We start from the raw sequence: 18,575 nt of genomic DNA on the forward strand, positions 1-18,575 counted from the left end.
CTGAAGGGGCTCCTCAACATGGAACAGTACAGTACAGGCAGCTATCTTCATTCCTTCCTTGATCCCGAATACCCAAGCCTGACACAGATGGGCTACTTGGGTGGTACAGGGGTAAGTTCTGTGGCCCCTAGTCATAGTGCTTGGCCACATCTCTATCCATGGACAGTGTAGTACTGTATTTGCCACTCAAGGCCTTGGTGTCCATTTGCTGAGCTCCTCCTACAGTAGGTATCAAGCCCTACCCTCAAACCCCTCCTCCCAGCAGCCCAAGTCACATCTGCTCTGAACTACTCACCTGCAAACTCTGCAGTACATTTAGGAAATCATTCATCCCAGTCAGATGTTCCACATCTTGAAAAATAGCAACAAGCAGTGTCGGGGTGATTGCAATGGAGCGGGTCAGGATCACTCGCTTGAAACGTGACCACTTCAAGTTCAGGAATCCCTGGCCATGCAAAATAAAAGAAAATCCAGTTTTTGTTTCAGTGTATGTGTTTGTTAATCAGAAGTATTTCAGAACCCTTAAATGTTGGCCCAGCAGGCATTTCCCATGTACCTCCTCTCCCTCTTCCTGAATAAAGGCACTTGGAGGCAGGTATAAGTGGAAATTATTGTTGCAGCTTTATTAAAGGATATAGCATTAATACAATACATTATTTCACAAACAAGTAGCCCATTTTAGTTCAGTAACAAAATACTTGAAACATTGTGTTATCCATAATACTGCTAGACAAACCTGGTTGCTGTCGATTTGCAAGACTGACCCAGCTGATCCGAGGAACATGCAACCTGTTAGACAGTTCCAGGTATGACGCCTGCATTTCCATTACAACTTCCCTTACTAAATGTACTCACAGCATGCCAGACAGGCTCGGCAGCATGATGCTTATTAGGACTTTGCCATGCTGGCAGTCCTTTGCTGGTTGACAACGCTAAATAAGTTTTAGCAGGGCACTTAGATAATTATTTAGTCACCGTTTATCCCGATACTAGGCTGAACCTGCGATCTCTACTTTCTTCTCTCACATTGCTGCAATAATCTAAAACCTACACAGCAACTCTCATGGGTGGTGGTGGTGGTGGGGGAGGGGGCACGTTAGAACAACCCACCGGGCCTTTTGTTCTCTAGGGCTGACTCTCAGCCACACAGGCATGTTATGACCTCCTCCATTATCCTATGAAGTCTGCTTTATCCTAAAATTCTCAACACCTGGATTTACTGTGCTATGACACCATGTACCCAGGTATGGGGAAGTGGAGCCCATTGCCATATGTTGTGCTACACAAAAGACATTCAACAAGCACAGGATGATCATTTTTCAGACTTTTTAAACCCAGGATGGGTCTTAATTTCCTGGAGTTGAGGAAACAGTGGGAGTAGAATCCCTAGCCATGTTGTTGGCAGAGGAGGATCTTAGCTGCTGCTTAAGAAGCAACTCGACCTCTAAGCGGAGCTGAGAAGAGAGAGACGGATTCAGATCGAAGGCTAACAATGGGGAACTGCAAGACGCCAGGAGAAATGCAACCAGGTTCCAGAATCCTGAGTTCTCAGCGATCACTGACTATTTTGTGCCACTCCTCTAGATCCAGATGTATTCTCTCCCCCACTGGAGGGACTGAGTGTTAGATTTTGATGCTAGTCAAAATCTGGGCTCAGGTTTTGACCTATGGCGTAGCTTTTGATTGATCCTCCCCACGCTGCCATCCTCAATCTAGAAGTTGTTGCTACAGCATAGATAGAGCATGATGCCACTAGAACTGATGGAAAAGGCGTCTCTGGAAATAGGAATGCTTGAAAGCAAAGTAGGGGTGTGTTGATGAGGACTTGTTCAGAGCTAGTCAGAGACTGGACAGTCTTATGCTGCTCTTTGTTCTGGGCGACCATTTCCCTGAGTTTGTTTCTGAAAAAGTGATCTCCAGTACAGGGAACATCTGCTAGGTTGCCACGGACATTTGTTACGCAAACTGCTGATCCTTAACCAAGTCATTCAGCACACTCCAACAGATGCCGATGATGACTAAGCCATAGTGTTAAAACGATTGTATACTAATTGAATGAGGTGGTATTTACATTCTTCTGCATCCAGGAGAGGCTGCAAATATGTAACATGGCCAGTGTCACCTGGACTTCGCAGCAGCTTCAATTTCTGAATATAGTCATGTAAGTATTGCACCATGTAGTGAAGGGGGTGCTAGTAAACACTGAACACCAACAGACAATAAAAGAAAAATCTTTATTATATCTTAGGAACAGTACAGCTTACCGAGCAATATAGAATAAATGCTCAGCTCAGAGTTCCTGAGCCATTCCAGTCAGTTAAGTATGTCATCTCCCCCAAACCTACACACCAACGGGTTAGTTTATTTGCATTTCATTTCCCAACTGGTTGGTATTTTTTTTTTTAATTAAAATTAGACGTTTTTATTGGATGCGTGCAAGGAAACATTACAAGAAATCAGGGAACAAAATACAAATATACATCCAAAATTCTCATTGTACAACCCAAACCCTCCCACCCTCAAATGCGCATAGCATAAACAACCGAAATGCACTCCGCACATGCCATTCAAGTAATACATATACATCGTACATACATATCGTTTCAAAAAAGGTCATCTTAAGAGCATGCGTTCAACCATAAAACTGGAAGGAAGTCGCACCAAGCGAAACACCAGCAGCAACAGTACACGTGAGTACATATTATAAAGTGCCCAAGCCCTGAGACTGCCGTCATTTGTCCAAAGGGCCCCAAATTTTCCTAAAGACCAGTAGGCAGTTATGACATAAGGCTGTCAAATGAGCTAAATGACAGTGTTTAAATAGGTGACAGTACCGCCTGAAAAGAGGGTGTCTCAGAGTGTTTCCAGAAAAAGGCGACCTTGATTCTGGCCTCAATGAAAATTTGTTGGCACAATCGTTGCTGAGAAAGAGCAATATCCTCCACTGGCATCCCAAGCAAAATGTAATGAGCATCATATATATTCCCTCCCCCACAATAGTCTACGTCCAGTCTGCAATTTGTTGCCAAAAGGGCACCATAACGCTGCAATGCCACCATATGTGGATAAAAGTGCCTACTTCACCACATTTCCTCCAGCACAAATCAGTCACAGAAGAATATATGCGGTGAAGCCAAGCGGGAGCCAGATACCATCAAAAAAGCAACTTATAACAGTTCTCTTGGAGGCTAGCAGGGATGGAACATCTACTGGCACAAGAAAAAAAAAATAGAATCCCATTCTTCAACACTCAAAGCATTCCTCCAAGTCTGCCTCCCAGGCACGTGTGTATGAAAATTTAGCAGGTATGATCCATTAAATATGCAATAGATTTTACAGACTAAACCTTGTATCTTGTCAACTTGTCAGCAAAATCTTTTGAATAAGGACCTGCACTGATGGAACGCTGTGGCTGACTGTTGTGCTAAATTAAAATGCCTAATTTGAGCATACTCCAAAAATGTTCAATTTCTTCATATGATACTTAGTGGAGACATTACAGGGAGACATAAGGGCACCATGACAGACGAAATGCTCTACCCTTGTTAATCTATGCTCCTTCCAACTAGCAAATGCTTTGAAATGCAAGCACATAGGGAAGGACACATTATGAAAAAGGCGTGAGATAAAAATAAGAACTATCATCAACCAACTTGTATTTCCATTGAAACCACACCTGCAAGGTCGTTTGCAAGGCTAACGGATAACACTTAAAAGGGCACCAGTTAGAACATGGCTGCCACAGGAGCACCAAAAGAGGCATCAAAGCCATCAGGGCCTGTTCAAGTAGTATCCATTGCTTTATAGCACAGGACCGATGAAAGTCAAGAAGTGCTTGAAGTTGGGAGGCCGCAAAATATCACCCCAGGTTAGGGATCCCCAAACTACCCCGCTTCTCAGGTTGACTTATCACCCGAGAAACCCTAGGTGGCCGCCTTTTCCATATAAAATAAAAAATATTCTTCTGCCAAGAATGCAGGATCGCAGCAGACAAATAGGTAAAGTTAAAAACAAAAAGAAATCCAGGGAGAATATTCATTCTAGTTATAGCTATGCGACTTAACCATGAGAAGTGCCCCCTATCCCACTTTTCTAAGTCTCTGTCTATAGCCTTCACCAATGGCATATAACTCAGAGTAAACAAATCAGCCACGTCTGAGCCAATATAAACCCCTAAAAATTTTAAGGTGCGCTTAGCCCACCGAAAGGGAAACTTCTGGCGAAGTATGTGAACAGTGGGCCCCTCCAGGTTAATGTTCAAGATTTCAGATTTTTCAAAATTAACTTAATGACGGTATCTAAAAACGTTTAAATAAATAAATAAATCCAGAGACCGCATTAAAACAGCTCAGTCGAAACACCCACCAATGAAGAGTGAGGGTCAGTCAAGATAAAAAGGATATCATTAGCGACTAAAGATAGCTTAAACTGCAGATCTCCCACTCTGACCCCTTGCATCTGATCTGAGGAACGGACCCTCAGAGTAAAAGACACCAGGAAAAGGGCGAACAAAGGTGACAGTGGCCACCCCTGCTGCGTACCCCGACCTATTGGAAATCCATCCCCATAGCCACCATTAACTTTCACCCTAGTTTGCGGTGATTCATAATTTCTTGATCCACTGAAGGAAAAAAGGGCCGTACTGCATTTTTTCCAACATCCTGAGTTGGTGAGTGGGAGGATTTGGGAAGAATGTGGGCAAGACTATGGATTGATTCAAGTGGAATTCTGTAACAACCTTGGGAAGGAATTTTGGATGTGTACGGAGTACCACTCGGTCATGTAAGAATTTTGTATAGGGTGAGTACGTGACAAGTGTTTGTAACTCACTAATCCGTCTAGCAGATGTAATAGCTATTAGGAATATAGATTTCCATGTAAGAAATTTAATATCACAGGATGCCATGGGTTCAAAAGGAGAATGCATGAGCCTTGTCAAAACCACATTTAGGTCCCATTCTATGACTGGTGGTTGTATAGGAGGTTTAACCTACTAACAAGAGGTTGCACTGATACTGGTGCATCCCCTATTGTATGATGGTAAGCTGACATTGCACTTAAATGCACTCGCACTGTCAAGGTCTGGAGAACAGAGTCTGAAAGGTGACAGATAGTTTAGTAAAGAGGATGTGGGGCAGGAAAAAGGGTCAATACTTTTTTTGTGTACACTACATGGTGAATCTTTTCCACTTAGAATGATAGTTCTTCCGAGTGGAGGGTCTACGTGAAGCTACAAGCACTTGAGAAACCTTGGTTGAAAGACTGAATGGTTGCAAGATCAAGCTTTTCAACATCCAGGCTGTCAGCAATAGGGATTGAAGGTTGGGATGGCGCAACCGGCCCTGATCCTGAGTGCTGTGCCTAGGCGAATGGGTTCCCTGATCGTGAGAGGTCAATATTTAAAATTTTAGAATCTTATAAAACTCTGGCCCTAGGCCATCATTTCCAGTGGCTTTGCAGTTTTCAACTTTGAGATGACCCTAAAGACCTCCTCATCACTTATAGGCTGATTTAATTTTTCCAGAATCTCTAAGGTAACCTTAGGAAGAGGAAGTCCTTCCAAAAGAGATCACGCTGTACTGCATCACATGGTCATGCTTCATAAAGATTTTGGTAAAAATCTAAAAACATCCAGCACCTTGGTGGTTTTAACCACCAGACTCCCTTCTTTGGATTTCAGCCCTGTAACGTATGCTTTTTTGTCGTGGGCCTCTCATAAGGTTCGCCAGCAACTTGCCTGCCCTATTTCCAAATTTATGTATGTGAAACTTAAGAAACTGTATTGATCGTAGTGCTTTTAAAATAGAGTAAATGGTTCAGATTAGTTTTAATTTCCATAAAGGAAATCCTAGACTCACTTGACATGGTACAAATGTGCTCTTTTCTTCTCTAGTAAATTAGTGAGATGCAATATTTCAGCATCCCTCTTTTTCCGCTGCTTTGCCAAATATGCTATGATTTCCCCCCTCATTACAGCTTTGCCCGCCTCCCATATCAGTGTGAGAGAAGAATCCCCTGCAGAGTTCAATGTATAATATACATCCCATCGAGTTCTCAAATATTGTCCAAATTTCTCATCTTTAAGTAATCGCCCAAGCATTCTCCAATTAAAAGACCCCTTGGAAGTTCCACCCAAGTTCAGCCTCAAAAATACCGGCGCATGATCAGATAGAGTGATTGTATCAATGTGGGAACCACACACTTTTGAGAACAGTTTTTCATCTATTAAGATATAATCCAGTCTGGAGTAACTACAATGAGGATGAGAGTAAAAGGTATAATCCTTCTCTCCCGGATGTAACAGTCTCCAGATGTCTAATATTCCCAAGATATTGATCAAATAATTTACTCCCTTTTCAGAGTCCGAATTCTTACAAGGCTTAGGTGGTTTACAATCCAATGTGCTATTTGACAATCTATTGAAATCACCTCCCATAATCAGAGAATGCTCAGGAAAGGCAAGGACCACCTTTATTAATGAGGTGAAAAATGCCACTGAATAGATATTAGGGGCATAAATGGATCCCAGCAAATATTGTTTACCATATAGTGAACCCACTACAAAAAGATAACTGCCTTCTGGGTCTTTCACCATTTTCTCCATTTGGAAGGGTAGATCTTTGTGAAGGAGGATTGTTACACCTCGTTGCCGCATGGAACATGAAGCGAAAAAACAGCTCCCCACCCAGTCTTTTCTCAGATTCAAGTGTTCAGTATCGGATAGGTGAGTTTCCTGCAGGCAAGCTATGTGTATCTTCTCCCTTTTTAACATGGACAATAATCTTGTGCATTTCACTGGGGAGTGTACACTGTCCACATTAAGAGTGGCAAATGTTATTTCACCCTGGTTCATAGTACATCCGCATAAATCTAACCATCATACGATGCATAGTGGTCTCATATTTCACTTCCCCACGCCCCCCAGCCTGGGCATGGAATACAAATTTGTAATCTGCTCCAAAACATGCTTACAATATCCTCTTTCAAGCCCATATGCCCTACATTCCTCATATCCAGCTGTTTCTCCGTTGACCAGAGCCCACAATCAGTATCCCTCTCCCCCTACCCACCCCAAATTTCCCCATTACAGTTACAATGCATCCAACACAGTCATCCATCTCCACACACACCACTGTTGTAAAACCCCCCCTACTAGCTCCAAGGGACTGCCACACTCCCAGAGACATCCACCCTGTAATGCTCTGGGAGAAGGCGCCCATTGTGGATCCCCCTCAAAAGGTCATCAGCACACATTTCCATCTGTAAGTCCACTGAAATAGGCATTGTTCTAGAAGATACTCTTGCTCGTCCTCGTCAGAGGACCTGGCATCAATCTGGAAGCTATCTGATGCACGACTTACTGCATGGCAATGTCAAAACTCTTTGTTTTGAGCTTGGTAACTCCCGGCCTCACCGCGCCTCTTCTCCGAAACAGTCATAAAACAAAATGCAGTCTGTTAACGCCTCCCTTCTCGGTATATTGTTAAACATGACTATATTAAATGCATTAACCAACACCTCAGAAGGGGATAATAACCAATCCAAGTCATTCCAGGCCCTTGAACTGAGACATTGCGTAGGAGAAAAAGAAAATGCAATATGGCGCTTTCACACTTATACACAGCCCCTCAACGCTGCATGCTTAGCTACTCAGAATGAAAGTAAAACTATTTTCTTGCAGTCACGATGTGGAATTTATTTATTTATACATTTTTTATAGACCGTCATTCAGAAATTATCATAACTGTTTACATAATTAATTAAAAAATAAAACACACACCAAAATACAATCTTGAGCAATAATAATAATAAGCAAATATAAAACATAGTATAAAATATTCAATAAAATAATGTACTTTTATTGCAGAGTGTTCATGAAATTAAGATTCTGTTCCTTCGTAGTTAGGAAAAGGGTTCTCTCCCCCATGAACAATCCTCAGTTTAGCGGGATACAAGACTGCAAACCGAATCCCCTGGCGCTGAAGTTCAGCACAAGTCGGGGAGAGTTCTCTCCTTAGGGCCGCGACTTTGGCTGAATAGTCATTAAACAATAAGAGCTTAGAGCCCCTCATATTCAAGTTCTCCTTTGGCCCGATAGGCTTGTAGTACTTTGGTCTTATCAACCCAGTTTAGTATTCTGGCTATTACTGGGCACAGCTTAGTAAAATTCTCTTTAAATACACCTACCTGATGGACTCATTCACTATAATGGGGGCCTCCGTGATATCCAAACCCAATGTGGCTGGCAATCATTTTTCAATCAGTTCCGGTAGGTCCCTCTCTGAAACGGTTTCTTTGATACCAATAACCCGAAGATTGTTCCTGCGATTTCTGTTTTCTTGATCTTCTATGCGATCCAGTAGTTCTGCATTTTCTTTTTGCAAAGCCAAAAGCTGGGAGTGTACCTGGGCCGCATGGTCTTCTTGTGCTGATGTGCTGCTCAACTTCATGCAAACGCTGTGTTTGACTTTCCAGATCGTCCTTGATTTCTTCTGTGGTCGATTGTATTTTTGAAAGCCTGACTTCTAAGGCAGCCGATATGCTTCTAGATATGGTAGGAGCAACATCCTCGGAAACTATTGCTACCATTCTGTTGTCCTTCGGGAAGGGTGCCACCATTTTGCGCTCCAAGAGATTACTCTTCAGTGTTGTGCATGCCATTTTACTGTTCATAACATGTTGCTTTTTAATTGCAAAAGAGTCCATCCACTGCCCCTCAGCCTTCTGTCTGCGATCCTGCTATTAGTAATGGGGAAAGCCCGTTTCCAGCACGAAAAAGAAAGGAGAGATCCACAGAACTTCCACCTTTAGCGTCTGCTCAAGCTTCCGCCATAAATCAGAAGTAAAACTGTATTCTTGACGGATTGGAAAATGGAGGTAGGCCTCGGATATGTCCAGGGAGGTTAAGAAGTCTCCTGATTATATGGCAATTATCACGGAACGTAATGTTTCCATGCAGAAATGATTTACTCGTAGATGTCAGTTGACACGCTTGAGGTCCAGGACGGGGCGAAAGGAACCTTCCTTCTTGGATATGATGAAATAGATGGACTAATGCCCCGTATTTTCCTGGTGCACAGGTACTAGGATTATAGCTCTCATCCTGAGGAGTCTTAAGAGTAATCTCCACTGCCTGCTTTCTTGTGCTGGGAGTAGCAAGATTGTGATAAATTGCAGGAAGACCTTGTGAGGCTGGAAAATTGGGCATCTAAATGGCAGATGAAATTTAATGTGGACAAGTGCAAGGTGATGCATATAGGGAAAAATAACCCATGCTATAGTTACACAATGTTAGGTTCCATATTAGTTGCTACTACCCAAGAAAGATCTAGGCGTCATAGTGGATAACACATTGAAATCATCGGTTTAGTGTGCTGCGGCAGTCAAAAAAGCAAACAGAATGTTGGGAATTATTAGAAAGGGAATGGTGAATAAAACGGAAAATGTCATAATGCCTCTGTATCGCTCCATGGTGAGACCGCACCTTAAATACTGTGTACAATTCTGGTCGCCGCATCTCAAAAAAGATATAATTGCGATGGAGAAGGTACAGAGAAGGGCTACCAAAATGATAAGGGGAATGGAACAACTCCCCTATGAGGAAAGACTAAAGAGGTTAGGACTTTTCAGCTTGGAGAAGAGACGACTGAGGGGGGATATGATAGAGGTGTTTAAAATCATGAGAGGTCTAGAACGGGTAGATGTGAATCGGTTATTTACTCTTTCGGATAGTAGAAAGACTAGGGGACACTCCATGAAGTTAGCATGGGGCACATTTAAAACTAATCGGAGAAAGTTCTTTTTTACTCAACGCACAATTAAACTCTGGAATTTGTTGCCAGAGAATGTGGTTCGTGCAGTTAGTATAGCTGTGTTTAAAAAAGGATTGGATAAGTTCTTGGAGGAGAAGTCCATTACCTGCTATTAAGTTCACTTAGAGAATAGCCACTGCCATTAGCAATGGTTACATGGAATAGACTTAGTTTTTGGGTGCTTGCCAGGTTCTTATGGCCTGGATTGGCCACTGTTGGAAACAGGATGCTGGGCTTGATGGACCCTTGGTCTGACCCAGTATGGCATTTTCTTATGTTCTTATGTTCTTATCTTTGTAAGACTGGCCTTGGAAGTTGCGTCTGCTGACTAATTTCGCAGCCATAGCTGTATTCTGGCCGCCGCCACCGAGGCCACTCCTCCGACCAAAGCACTGCATCCGCTAAGGCAGTAGTGGGTTCCATAACCGCTCTGGAATTCATCCCCGAGTCATCCACCTCCTTAGAGAGGAGTAGGCATGAACGAGCTACCAGGGCACAACAAAAAGCAATCTGCAAGGTCATTGCTACTGCGTCAAAGGCTTGTTTAAGGATGGACTCCATCCTTTAAGGCCGTTCCTCCTTCAACTGGGATGGTTGTTCATTTAGAGATGGCACAGACCAGTGCATCCTCTTTAGGGAAACATAAATGCTCTCACTGCCAGGTCCAGAGGATACAGAGCTTCTAATGCTCATCCCTCCCCTTTAAAACTTGCTTCTGGGGCATCCCATTCCAGGTCAATCAACTCCTGGATGGCTTCCAGTACTAGAACGTAGCAAGAGGCTTTACATAGGGAAATCAAAATGGGATTCTTTTTTGGTTCAGTCATAGAATCTGTTCCAAGGACTCCCAGCGTCTTCAGGGGTCTGGGAAACCAAGGCTGCAATTCGTCTCTATGAAAAAAACGCAATATGGTTTGATATGGTTCCAACCCAGGGGGAATTTCCCCTTTTTCCAAGGGGTCTGGATCATCCCCATTTGTCTGAGCCATCTGGGTCCCTACCAGGGATACCCTTGGTAAGGTGAGGTATGCCTCGAGGTCTGCTGATAGGACTGGGAGGGCTTACCGGCTGAGGTTCCACCAGGACAGGGGCACGTGAGGTAGTAGACTGCGCCTGCACGAAGGCTTGTAGACCCTGGAAAAATTCCACCCAAGAGAAGGCAGCCGGGTCCATGTCTAGCCCAGGAGACACTGGGGGAGAAGCCACTGAATTTTCCTCTCCCATGGATGACCCAGTCAAGTAAGTACTCAGATCTGGGGTACTTCCAGTTAAGGCTATGGCTAACCCATCCTCTGAATGGGAGGAGCCAGGCTTAGCAAAGTCTGGAGAGGCCAATTCTCCTTGACCTTCCTCACAGTGTTGACATAAGTTGGAATCCAGTCAGACTGTGAAGCCCTAATATGACAAGAGAGAAAGGCGCTTATGTTTCTTGGCTGCCGGCACCATTGGCAGTGGTAACTGTGTGTTCTTTTGGCTTGCACTTAAAAAAGTTTTTATGTGCATAGATTTCGAGCGCCTAGGCAGGGTGCAGCGAGGCGCATGCACAGCCTGTGCGCCAGGCTGTTCCTGGTTCTGTGCTTAGAAGTTGTGCATGTATGTATGTGAGTGATGTTATGCGCATGGCGTGTGCGCAGAGGCGACGCTCTGTGTGTACCAATTTCTAGAAAGGCAATATGGCACGCACAAAGACACGTGCAAGATGGTACCGCTGCGGCCTACCATGCAGTGTGCCGACCAAGCCTAAAGCGGGGCCTAGTCCACCAGGGGCCGCTCCACCCGCTCGGAAGCCCACTTCCCCTTATCCCAATGGGATCGGGAACGATGCTAGTACGGCACCGAGCTAGGAGACTGGAGGAAGTCTTACCGAACCCCTCCAAATGTGTCTGAATCGGGAGGTAAATTTTTTTTTTTTAAACTTACCTGGGCTCAGCACTTACCGGCTGAATACAGAGACTGTCTCTGACTGCGGAGGGAGTGGGCTTTGCTATCAGTGCTGCACTCTGCTTCCTGCACCCGCTGCCTTTCAGCTGCTTAAACAGCGAAGTCCACGCCAGGAACCGGCTATGTGACCAAGGCACACCTCTGAAGTATCTCAGAAATCACCTCAGGAATTCTCAGTTGGGGGAGGGACCTTTAGGTATCACTGCAGGAGAGCAGGGCTGAATTTTCCTTCAATTTAGAAAGTAGAATTTCTCCTTTAAAAAAAGTACAGCAATCCCATAGCGAGAGGTACATCCAGCATCTGCTAGAGACAGAATACTGGAGGGCTAAGGTCACTGCACAGGTGTATGTAGGGTGACATCAGCTTTGAAATCTGACTCCATCTCCATCTGCTGGCAGGGGAGCATAACCCATTGGTCCTGAATCCATCGGGCTACACGCTCGGAAAGCGGTGTTTTCCTTTTGTAAAAACTGTTGCTGCGCCACCAAGTTATTAATGATGTCAGCATGGCCTTCCACCTGGACATCAAGCTTATCGACCCAGTGCCGCCAAATCGTCTCTCACCTTAGGAAATAGAGTCCAGGACATCCTTTTTGTGCTGTTTCATGTCTACTCTCCATTCTAAGAACCAGCCCTGTAGTTCATCTCTCGAGGGTAAATCAACGGCACAGGAACTTAATGAGGAAGCGGAGGCTACATTTTTCAGCCTCCGGTGTCTTCTGTGGCCTGTCCACCATCATCACTGGAGAAATCGGAGGCATGCTTACTGAAAGAAATTAGTTTCAGGTTGGTAGTTTTACATTTGGCTGCCATCCAGAGATGTCCTATACTGGCAAGGCAAACGGAGAGTGCAAAAATCAGGTTTAAAGTAATGATATGTGATGGATTCAGCGATCAGGGTTGAGGAGATTCCAAATCATGCGTCCACCTTGGCTGGACATGGAATAGCGCCCCCTGGTTGATATTATTTTATTTCATATAGACTAATAAGACTGCATTCTTGTAAGTCATATGATTTCTTGTAAGCTGAGGCCAGAAGGCAAAAGCAAAAAACTTAATGTTGATCTTTGGCATACTTTTACATACTAGTTTTAGCATTTCAACAGCCTTGGCTAATTCCACAAGTCTGATCAGTTCAATCTTATTATATTGTTTTTATCTTTCTGCTTCTTCACTGCCACCAACTGGTCTGTCTTCAGAGAAAACCAACAGAAGCATCCTTACAAAAGAACGGATGTGCAGCAATGCAGGTGTTTAGTATTGAACCCTGGACAACCTTAATTTCCAAAGTTGCCCAGCAGCCTTGGATCTTGCTTGGCAGAGTACTGGAGAATATCCTTATTGTCTCTTCCCACTTTAGTGCCAAATCCACAACTGGGGCAACTGCACCACATCAAATCCCACAATTATTTAGATATTTCTAGTTTTCTGGCTACTGGAGCACAAGAAATCAGAGAAAGTTTCCTATATTCTTGTCTAATTCTTGCAGGATCCATGTATTGGAATCGCTACAGGTTTCACAGGAGTATCTAGGATCAAAAGGCCGAAGACTTCCATAAGAGAGTCTGTGTCCTTACAGACCGACTCCCAGTGCTTTACCCAACTTTTCCAGAAATCTGGAATAGGAGATATCCTTGGGTGGTGACAAGTGCTCTGGAGGCTCAGGTAGGGAGTCTGAAGGAATTCTCCTTGATCCTTCTGACTGGAGGAGAGAAGGGACACTGACCCAGGACCCCAATAATGAAGAAGGGAACTGAGGTGGTGTCCTCAATGGTCTCGAAGGGGAGTATTCCTGAGGAACATTCTCTGATTAGCTGGGCTCTGATGTGAGAGAATGGCAAAGGCTAGAATCTGATTTCAGGGAATCTGATGTGTTGTTCCTGGGCTCTGGAGCAAAAGGAACTCTCTCTTGAGGAAGCAAATCAGCCACTCTGGAGAGAAGAGATTGAAGAGTGTCCTCTTGTCCTCAGCCAGCAGGAATGCAAAGACATTCTGCCACTTGATCTAAGGATGTCGTGTTTTCTGCCAGGCTTTGAGGGGGTAGAACAACTGAAAATCGAAAAGGTTCTTCTTGAAGTCCCTCTGGCTTTTGTAACAGCTATCCCAAAGTATGTATGGCGATCAAGGCCACTACTGGCATCTCTAGATGAAGCCCTTGTTCCAGAGTTTCAATGGTAACATAGTCCTGGAAAAAGGAAGCGGTAAAGTGGAGCATGCCCTCTTCCGCTACGTCTATCTTGCCAGAATGCACAGATAGGATCAGGGAGAGTTATTCTGGTTTAAGAAACAGCTGCATCTGGAGCACAGAAGATTAGTGCTTAGACAGTGTCGATCCATGTAATGCCTAACAGTGCCGATAAGAGAGGCATTGAGGTGCAGAAGCTCATGTAAGAGTGTTGCGTGGACAGCACTATAGGCACTGGGGTTTGATGCAGCCTCGTCTGTGCAGATTGCACCACCAGCTGAGATGTGTGGTGCTTCTTTTTGCCTAGCACTGAGCTCTGTGGTGTCTGAGGAAGGGCTCGTCAACACCTAAGAGCGGTGCTTTCACTGTTCACTCAACTCTGACGAGATGGAGGAGCCTAAGGTCTGCTCTTTGGTGGCTGGGCAGGCCTGTTTGAGGGGCTCCTGCTCAAGTACTCCATCTACAGGCTCTGGATCACAGACAAGTAGCTGCAATGATAGCAGTTGGGTGAATCATGGGTGAGCCAAAGACACCGGTAACAGATGTTGTGGCCATTGGTGATAGACATTTTCTTGCTACATATGCAATCCCTTAAAGCCACTGAAGGCAACCTTCTTGGGACTGGATTTATTTATTTAGAAAAGAGATATTGAAAAGTGCTATTTTGGAGGCTGCCAAGGCAGTATGGCAATATAAAGAGATGAAAAAATTAAGAAAATGCCAAAAAGTTAATAAAATGAATCAAGAAAAATAGAAAAGGGTTCACGTCTGTGCTGTAACTTTGATAAAAAAAAAAAAAAAAAAAAGGCTGAGGGGCTCACGAGGCAACACCCGAGCAGAACTTTCACATATGCTCAGTAGAGCATGAGCTTTATGAACAGAAGGGCCAACGCAATACGAGCACGTAGAAAACAGGTGCTTGTTTTGAGCATCTGTTTTCCTAACACGTGCCCATCCACCTTTCCTAGTACGTGATTTAATGTTAATGAGGTGCTGCACTAAAAAGGATGCGCTAGGGGTCAAATGGACCTCCCTAGCGTGTCCTTGTCATTGGGTGCCCAGGAGAGATGGATGTGCGCGGGTTAGGAAAATGGACACTCGTAAATTGAGCATCCGTTTTCCTAACCTGGCCGCCAAGACTTTTTCCTAATGCTTTCTGTGGTTCCTCCTACTTAGTATTGCGACTATATTAAGTAGGAGGAACCACAGAAAAGCAGCATTTTCTGTTTTTTTTTGTGAGGCTGCCATTCATTTTTGCAAGTTAAATTGTGTGCGTTGGGCACGTGGAAATGTTTTGCATGGGGGTAACAGCTAACAGCCTCATCTGCATGGCATTTACGTGTTGAGCGCTATTAGCTACGCGGATTTGGACATGCTAATCCCATTATTGCATTGGGAGTTATTCTAACATGTCCAAAACGCGCGTCAAGCTGTGTACTACGCTGAGCACATTATACTGCATTGGCCCCAGAGAGAGGTCTGTTTAGCACCATCAGATGACATCATCCATTTGTCATAGATAATTCCCTGCTTGTCAAAAGAGAACTAAAGTTAGCTGGATAAACTACTTTAGAGATAGCTATATTTAACAGTGTGGCTGCACCACTGAATAACTCTCCAAAGTTAGCTGGATAAGTTTATCCAGCTAACTTAGCAATCTGGCCAGTGACTGAATATTGACCTCAAAATTGCTATCAAATAATTCCTTGGCAAAAATATGCCACAGTAATAATGGCAGGCCAATGAAAACTGCCTTTAGAAACAGATTCAATAAACCAAAGGCATGCGAGAGGAAACAGAAAGACAGTCATATATTCACCAACAGATCTAAACAGGGGACAAATGTAACAGTGGCTCACGACCACCATTGACCTGGACCAGCAGAAATTGAAGGATCACCAACCCAGTTGGTCAAAACTTCAGAAAGACTTTGGGGGACTAGAGTTGCACTATTAAAGTAACACCAAGGCTGGAAAAAAGGGCTAAATACTGAGATAGCAAGGGTACTGAGAACAGGTACTAAACAGAAGCCACAATTACAGGGAAAGCTAGGACAGCGATCTCAAGGGTAAAAGAAGAACATTCATTGGCAATCAGGGAAGGTGGAAACTAGCAAGTTTTAATAAATAGAAACATTTTCTTGCTGTCCATGGCATATGTGGGAAACCACTTTTTTCTATTTGCCAGTAAGTTTTTCCAGATCACTAGCCTAATGACCCGGGAAACGAACTCTCCATATTCAGCCCCTGCTAAGTCAGTGCAGGTGACTGCTTGCAGATACATACCTCCATTACAAACTGGCCAGAGTAGGTGCCAGTCATCGTTGAACTCTGCCCGGCTGCAAGTATGCCCACAGCCCAAATATAGAGAGCAGCAGGACCAAAATAACACCCGAGGACAACACCCTGCAATTCAAGAACAAGAAGCACATCAGAAGACAATTCTGATCCTCTATGTTATTAATACTTGCCTAGTGTGAAGGTCCTTACTAGTTTAACAAGCTTCCCAATGAGGCTTTTGCACATGCCTCAAAGCTCCATTGCTCTTCAGGGAGAGTGCTTAGTATAATTTTGCTAAATAAAATGCTGCTTAATGGCATATATGGGCATGTACGAGAAGGATGTGGTTTTAAGTGGCTTGAATATCCTCCTAATCAAGCTTTGAATATAAGGAATTTTATTATACTTCAGTATTTTTCAAGTATCCTCTAGGGATCAGGTTGTGCACACGTGTCCCCAAACTGGCAAAGATTATGACTGTGGATAATGCACCATCTATAGCCTGAGAAAGGGGTTTTCCCTATGTTGGGCCTTTAGTGATGTATTTTCCTTTTGATCTCCAAGAGTCCGATTCAAAGTATTTCTCCATAGAGTGAAATGGGAGAAAAAACAAAAAACAGACTTCAGTGAATCAGGTCTTAAATATCTTAAAATTCAATTTTAATAAGGATTTAAAGAGCTTTCTAATAAATAAATGGTTGTCCTTCCCAACCAAAGCCCCAGGCTCTGTGCTCAGACCTTTCCCGCTCTCATATCCACCCTTTGATCATGTGCTAAAGAAGAGAATACAACCACAATTACAGTAAAGACAAGAGCATCCATCTCAGGCAGTCTGCTAACACTCACCCCTTTATAAATATCCACTTCCAGTGTCTTAGTATCATTTGGGAACAGATTTGAATGGGGACTGCTATGATTCACACAAACTTCATGCTAGAAAGGAAAGATATGAATGTTTACAAAAAATATATTTTGTGGTAAAACAAGGCACAAATACATGAGATAAAATTCATATATCTATCTTAATCAGGTTCTATTTTGATGAGTTCTACTCAGGGCCTTGCACGAGTCTTCAAACCTCTGTACATCTTTCATACTCTGTCTAAAAAATGCAAATTAAAACGCATTAATTTGTTTCACTGATCTACACAAACACATACTACTACTTTTCATTGTGAAAGAACAATTCCTCTTCATCCAGTGCAGACATGTTTATGCCTCTCAACCAGTAGATGGAGACAGACTAACAGGCTTGCTTACATCACTCTATATAGGTTCCTGTGCTGACCTCGGTCTGCCAGTATTTTGTCTCCAGCAGATAGCAGGTAAGCATCCTGGTGCTACGAGCAGCAGCCTGGTTAGGCCAAGTGAAGAAGACAGAAAATTTGAATGACAGCTCCTGAAGTGAATGTCTTGTACTGCCAGGCACAGGCAGCTTTCATGAGCAGAATTTACCCTGGTGTCACCTTTGCATATTTGCAGAGCAGAGAACTGGTCTTCCTTGCATATTTCTTCAAAGCACTATCACTTTTACCTTTGTACTAGGGAAGGGGCTTCCCTTTGGTTCAGAAGTCTAGAGAACAGACTAGGCAGTGTCCCACCTAGTAGAGGGATATCTTAGGGACATTCAAGGTGACTGGACTGGTCTGGCTAGATGAAGAGGAAGGAGAAATTAATTTTTAATTAATAGTTTGAGTCCAGCCAGTGAAACCCCCTTTTATATGCTTCTGCCCCCAATCTAACAGTAGATCTACCTTTTTTTCCACATGCCAACACCTGGGGCCCTTGGGAAAAACGCATGCCACCACTGTAGCATTAGCTAACAGGTCCCTCCGTGCTCTGCCATGTATTATTCTCCCGATTCATTTTCAAAATAATCGCTTGTGCATGCTAGTCAGCACGATGGTTATTAAAAGTAATAAACCTTGTCTAGGAATGCAGGATATGTCCGCTCTGTTTCTTTTTTTCTACTTTTTCTCCCTTGGAAACCTTCTGGTTTTTGCATAGAAGGTGAGAGAAAGGTTTAATGTATTAAAATTTTTTATTTTGACTTCTTATATAGTATACTGGCAGGCTGAAGTTAGTCTGGGGGCCTATATAGGGTGACATCAGCTAGTCAGTCTATATCCACCTGCTGTTTGGGAAGTATAAACCCATGTGTCTTGACACGCCTGGCTGGGTTCAAGGAAAGGAACTCAGGTACGAATTAATTTCTCCTTACAGAAATATTCCAAAAATAATTTAAGAACAAAACACAAAAAAACAAAGTCTTTATTACATTAAAGCCTTCATACCTTTTGGCCCCTTTTTTCAGCACCAGCAGCCATAAGTCATTTAGGATAAAGTATCTACCAACT

The 18,575-nt window shown here is 43.5% G+C and overlaps 1 protein-coding gene across 6 annotated transcripts in view; it reads right to left on the minus strand.

Annotated features, from left to right (window-relative positions):
- SLC11A2 (solute carrier family 11 member 2) overlaps positions 1 to 18,575 on the minus strand; it is a 222,310-nt gene that overhangs the window by 45,066 nt on the left and 158,669 nt on the right. For all 6 annotated transcript variants that reach the window (XM_029594945.1, XM_029594942.1, XM_029594946.1 and 3 more), the window contains 3 exons: positions 17,065 to 17,151; positions 16,225 to 16,344; positions 296 to 445 (listed from right to left, as the gene is read on the minus strand). In XM_029594945.1, the coding sequence (XP_029450805.1) occupies positions 296 to 445; positions 16,225 to 16,344; positions 17,065 to 17,151 (357 nt within the window). The remainder of the gene's footprint in view (positions 1 to 295; positions 446 to 16,224; positions 16,345 to 17,064; positions 17,152 to 18,575) is intronic.

This window comes from Rhinatrema bivittatum, chromosome 3 (assembly GCF_901001135.1).
Source record: "Rhinatrema bivittatum chromosome 3, aRhiBiv1.1, whole genome shotgun sequence".
NCBI lineage: Eukaryota > Metazoa > Chordata > Amphibia > Gymnophiona > Rhinatrematidae > Rhinatrema > Rhinatrema bivittatum.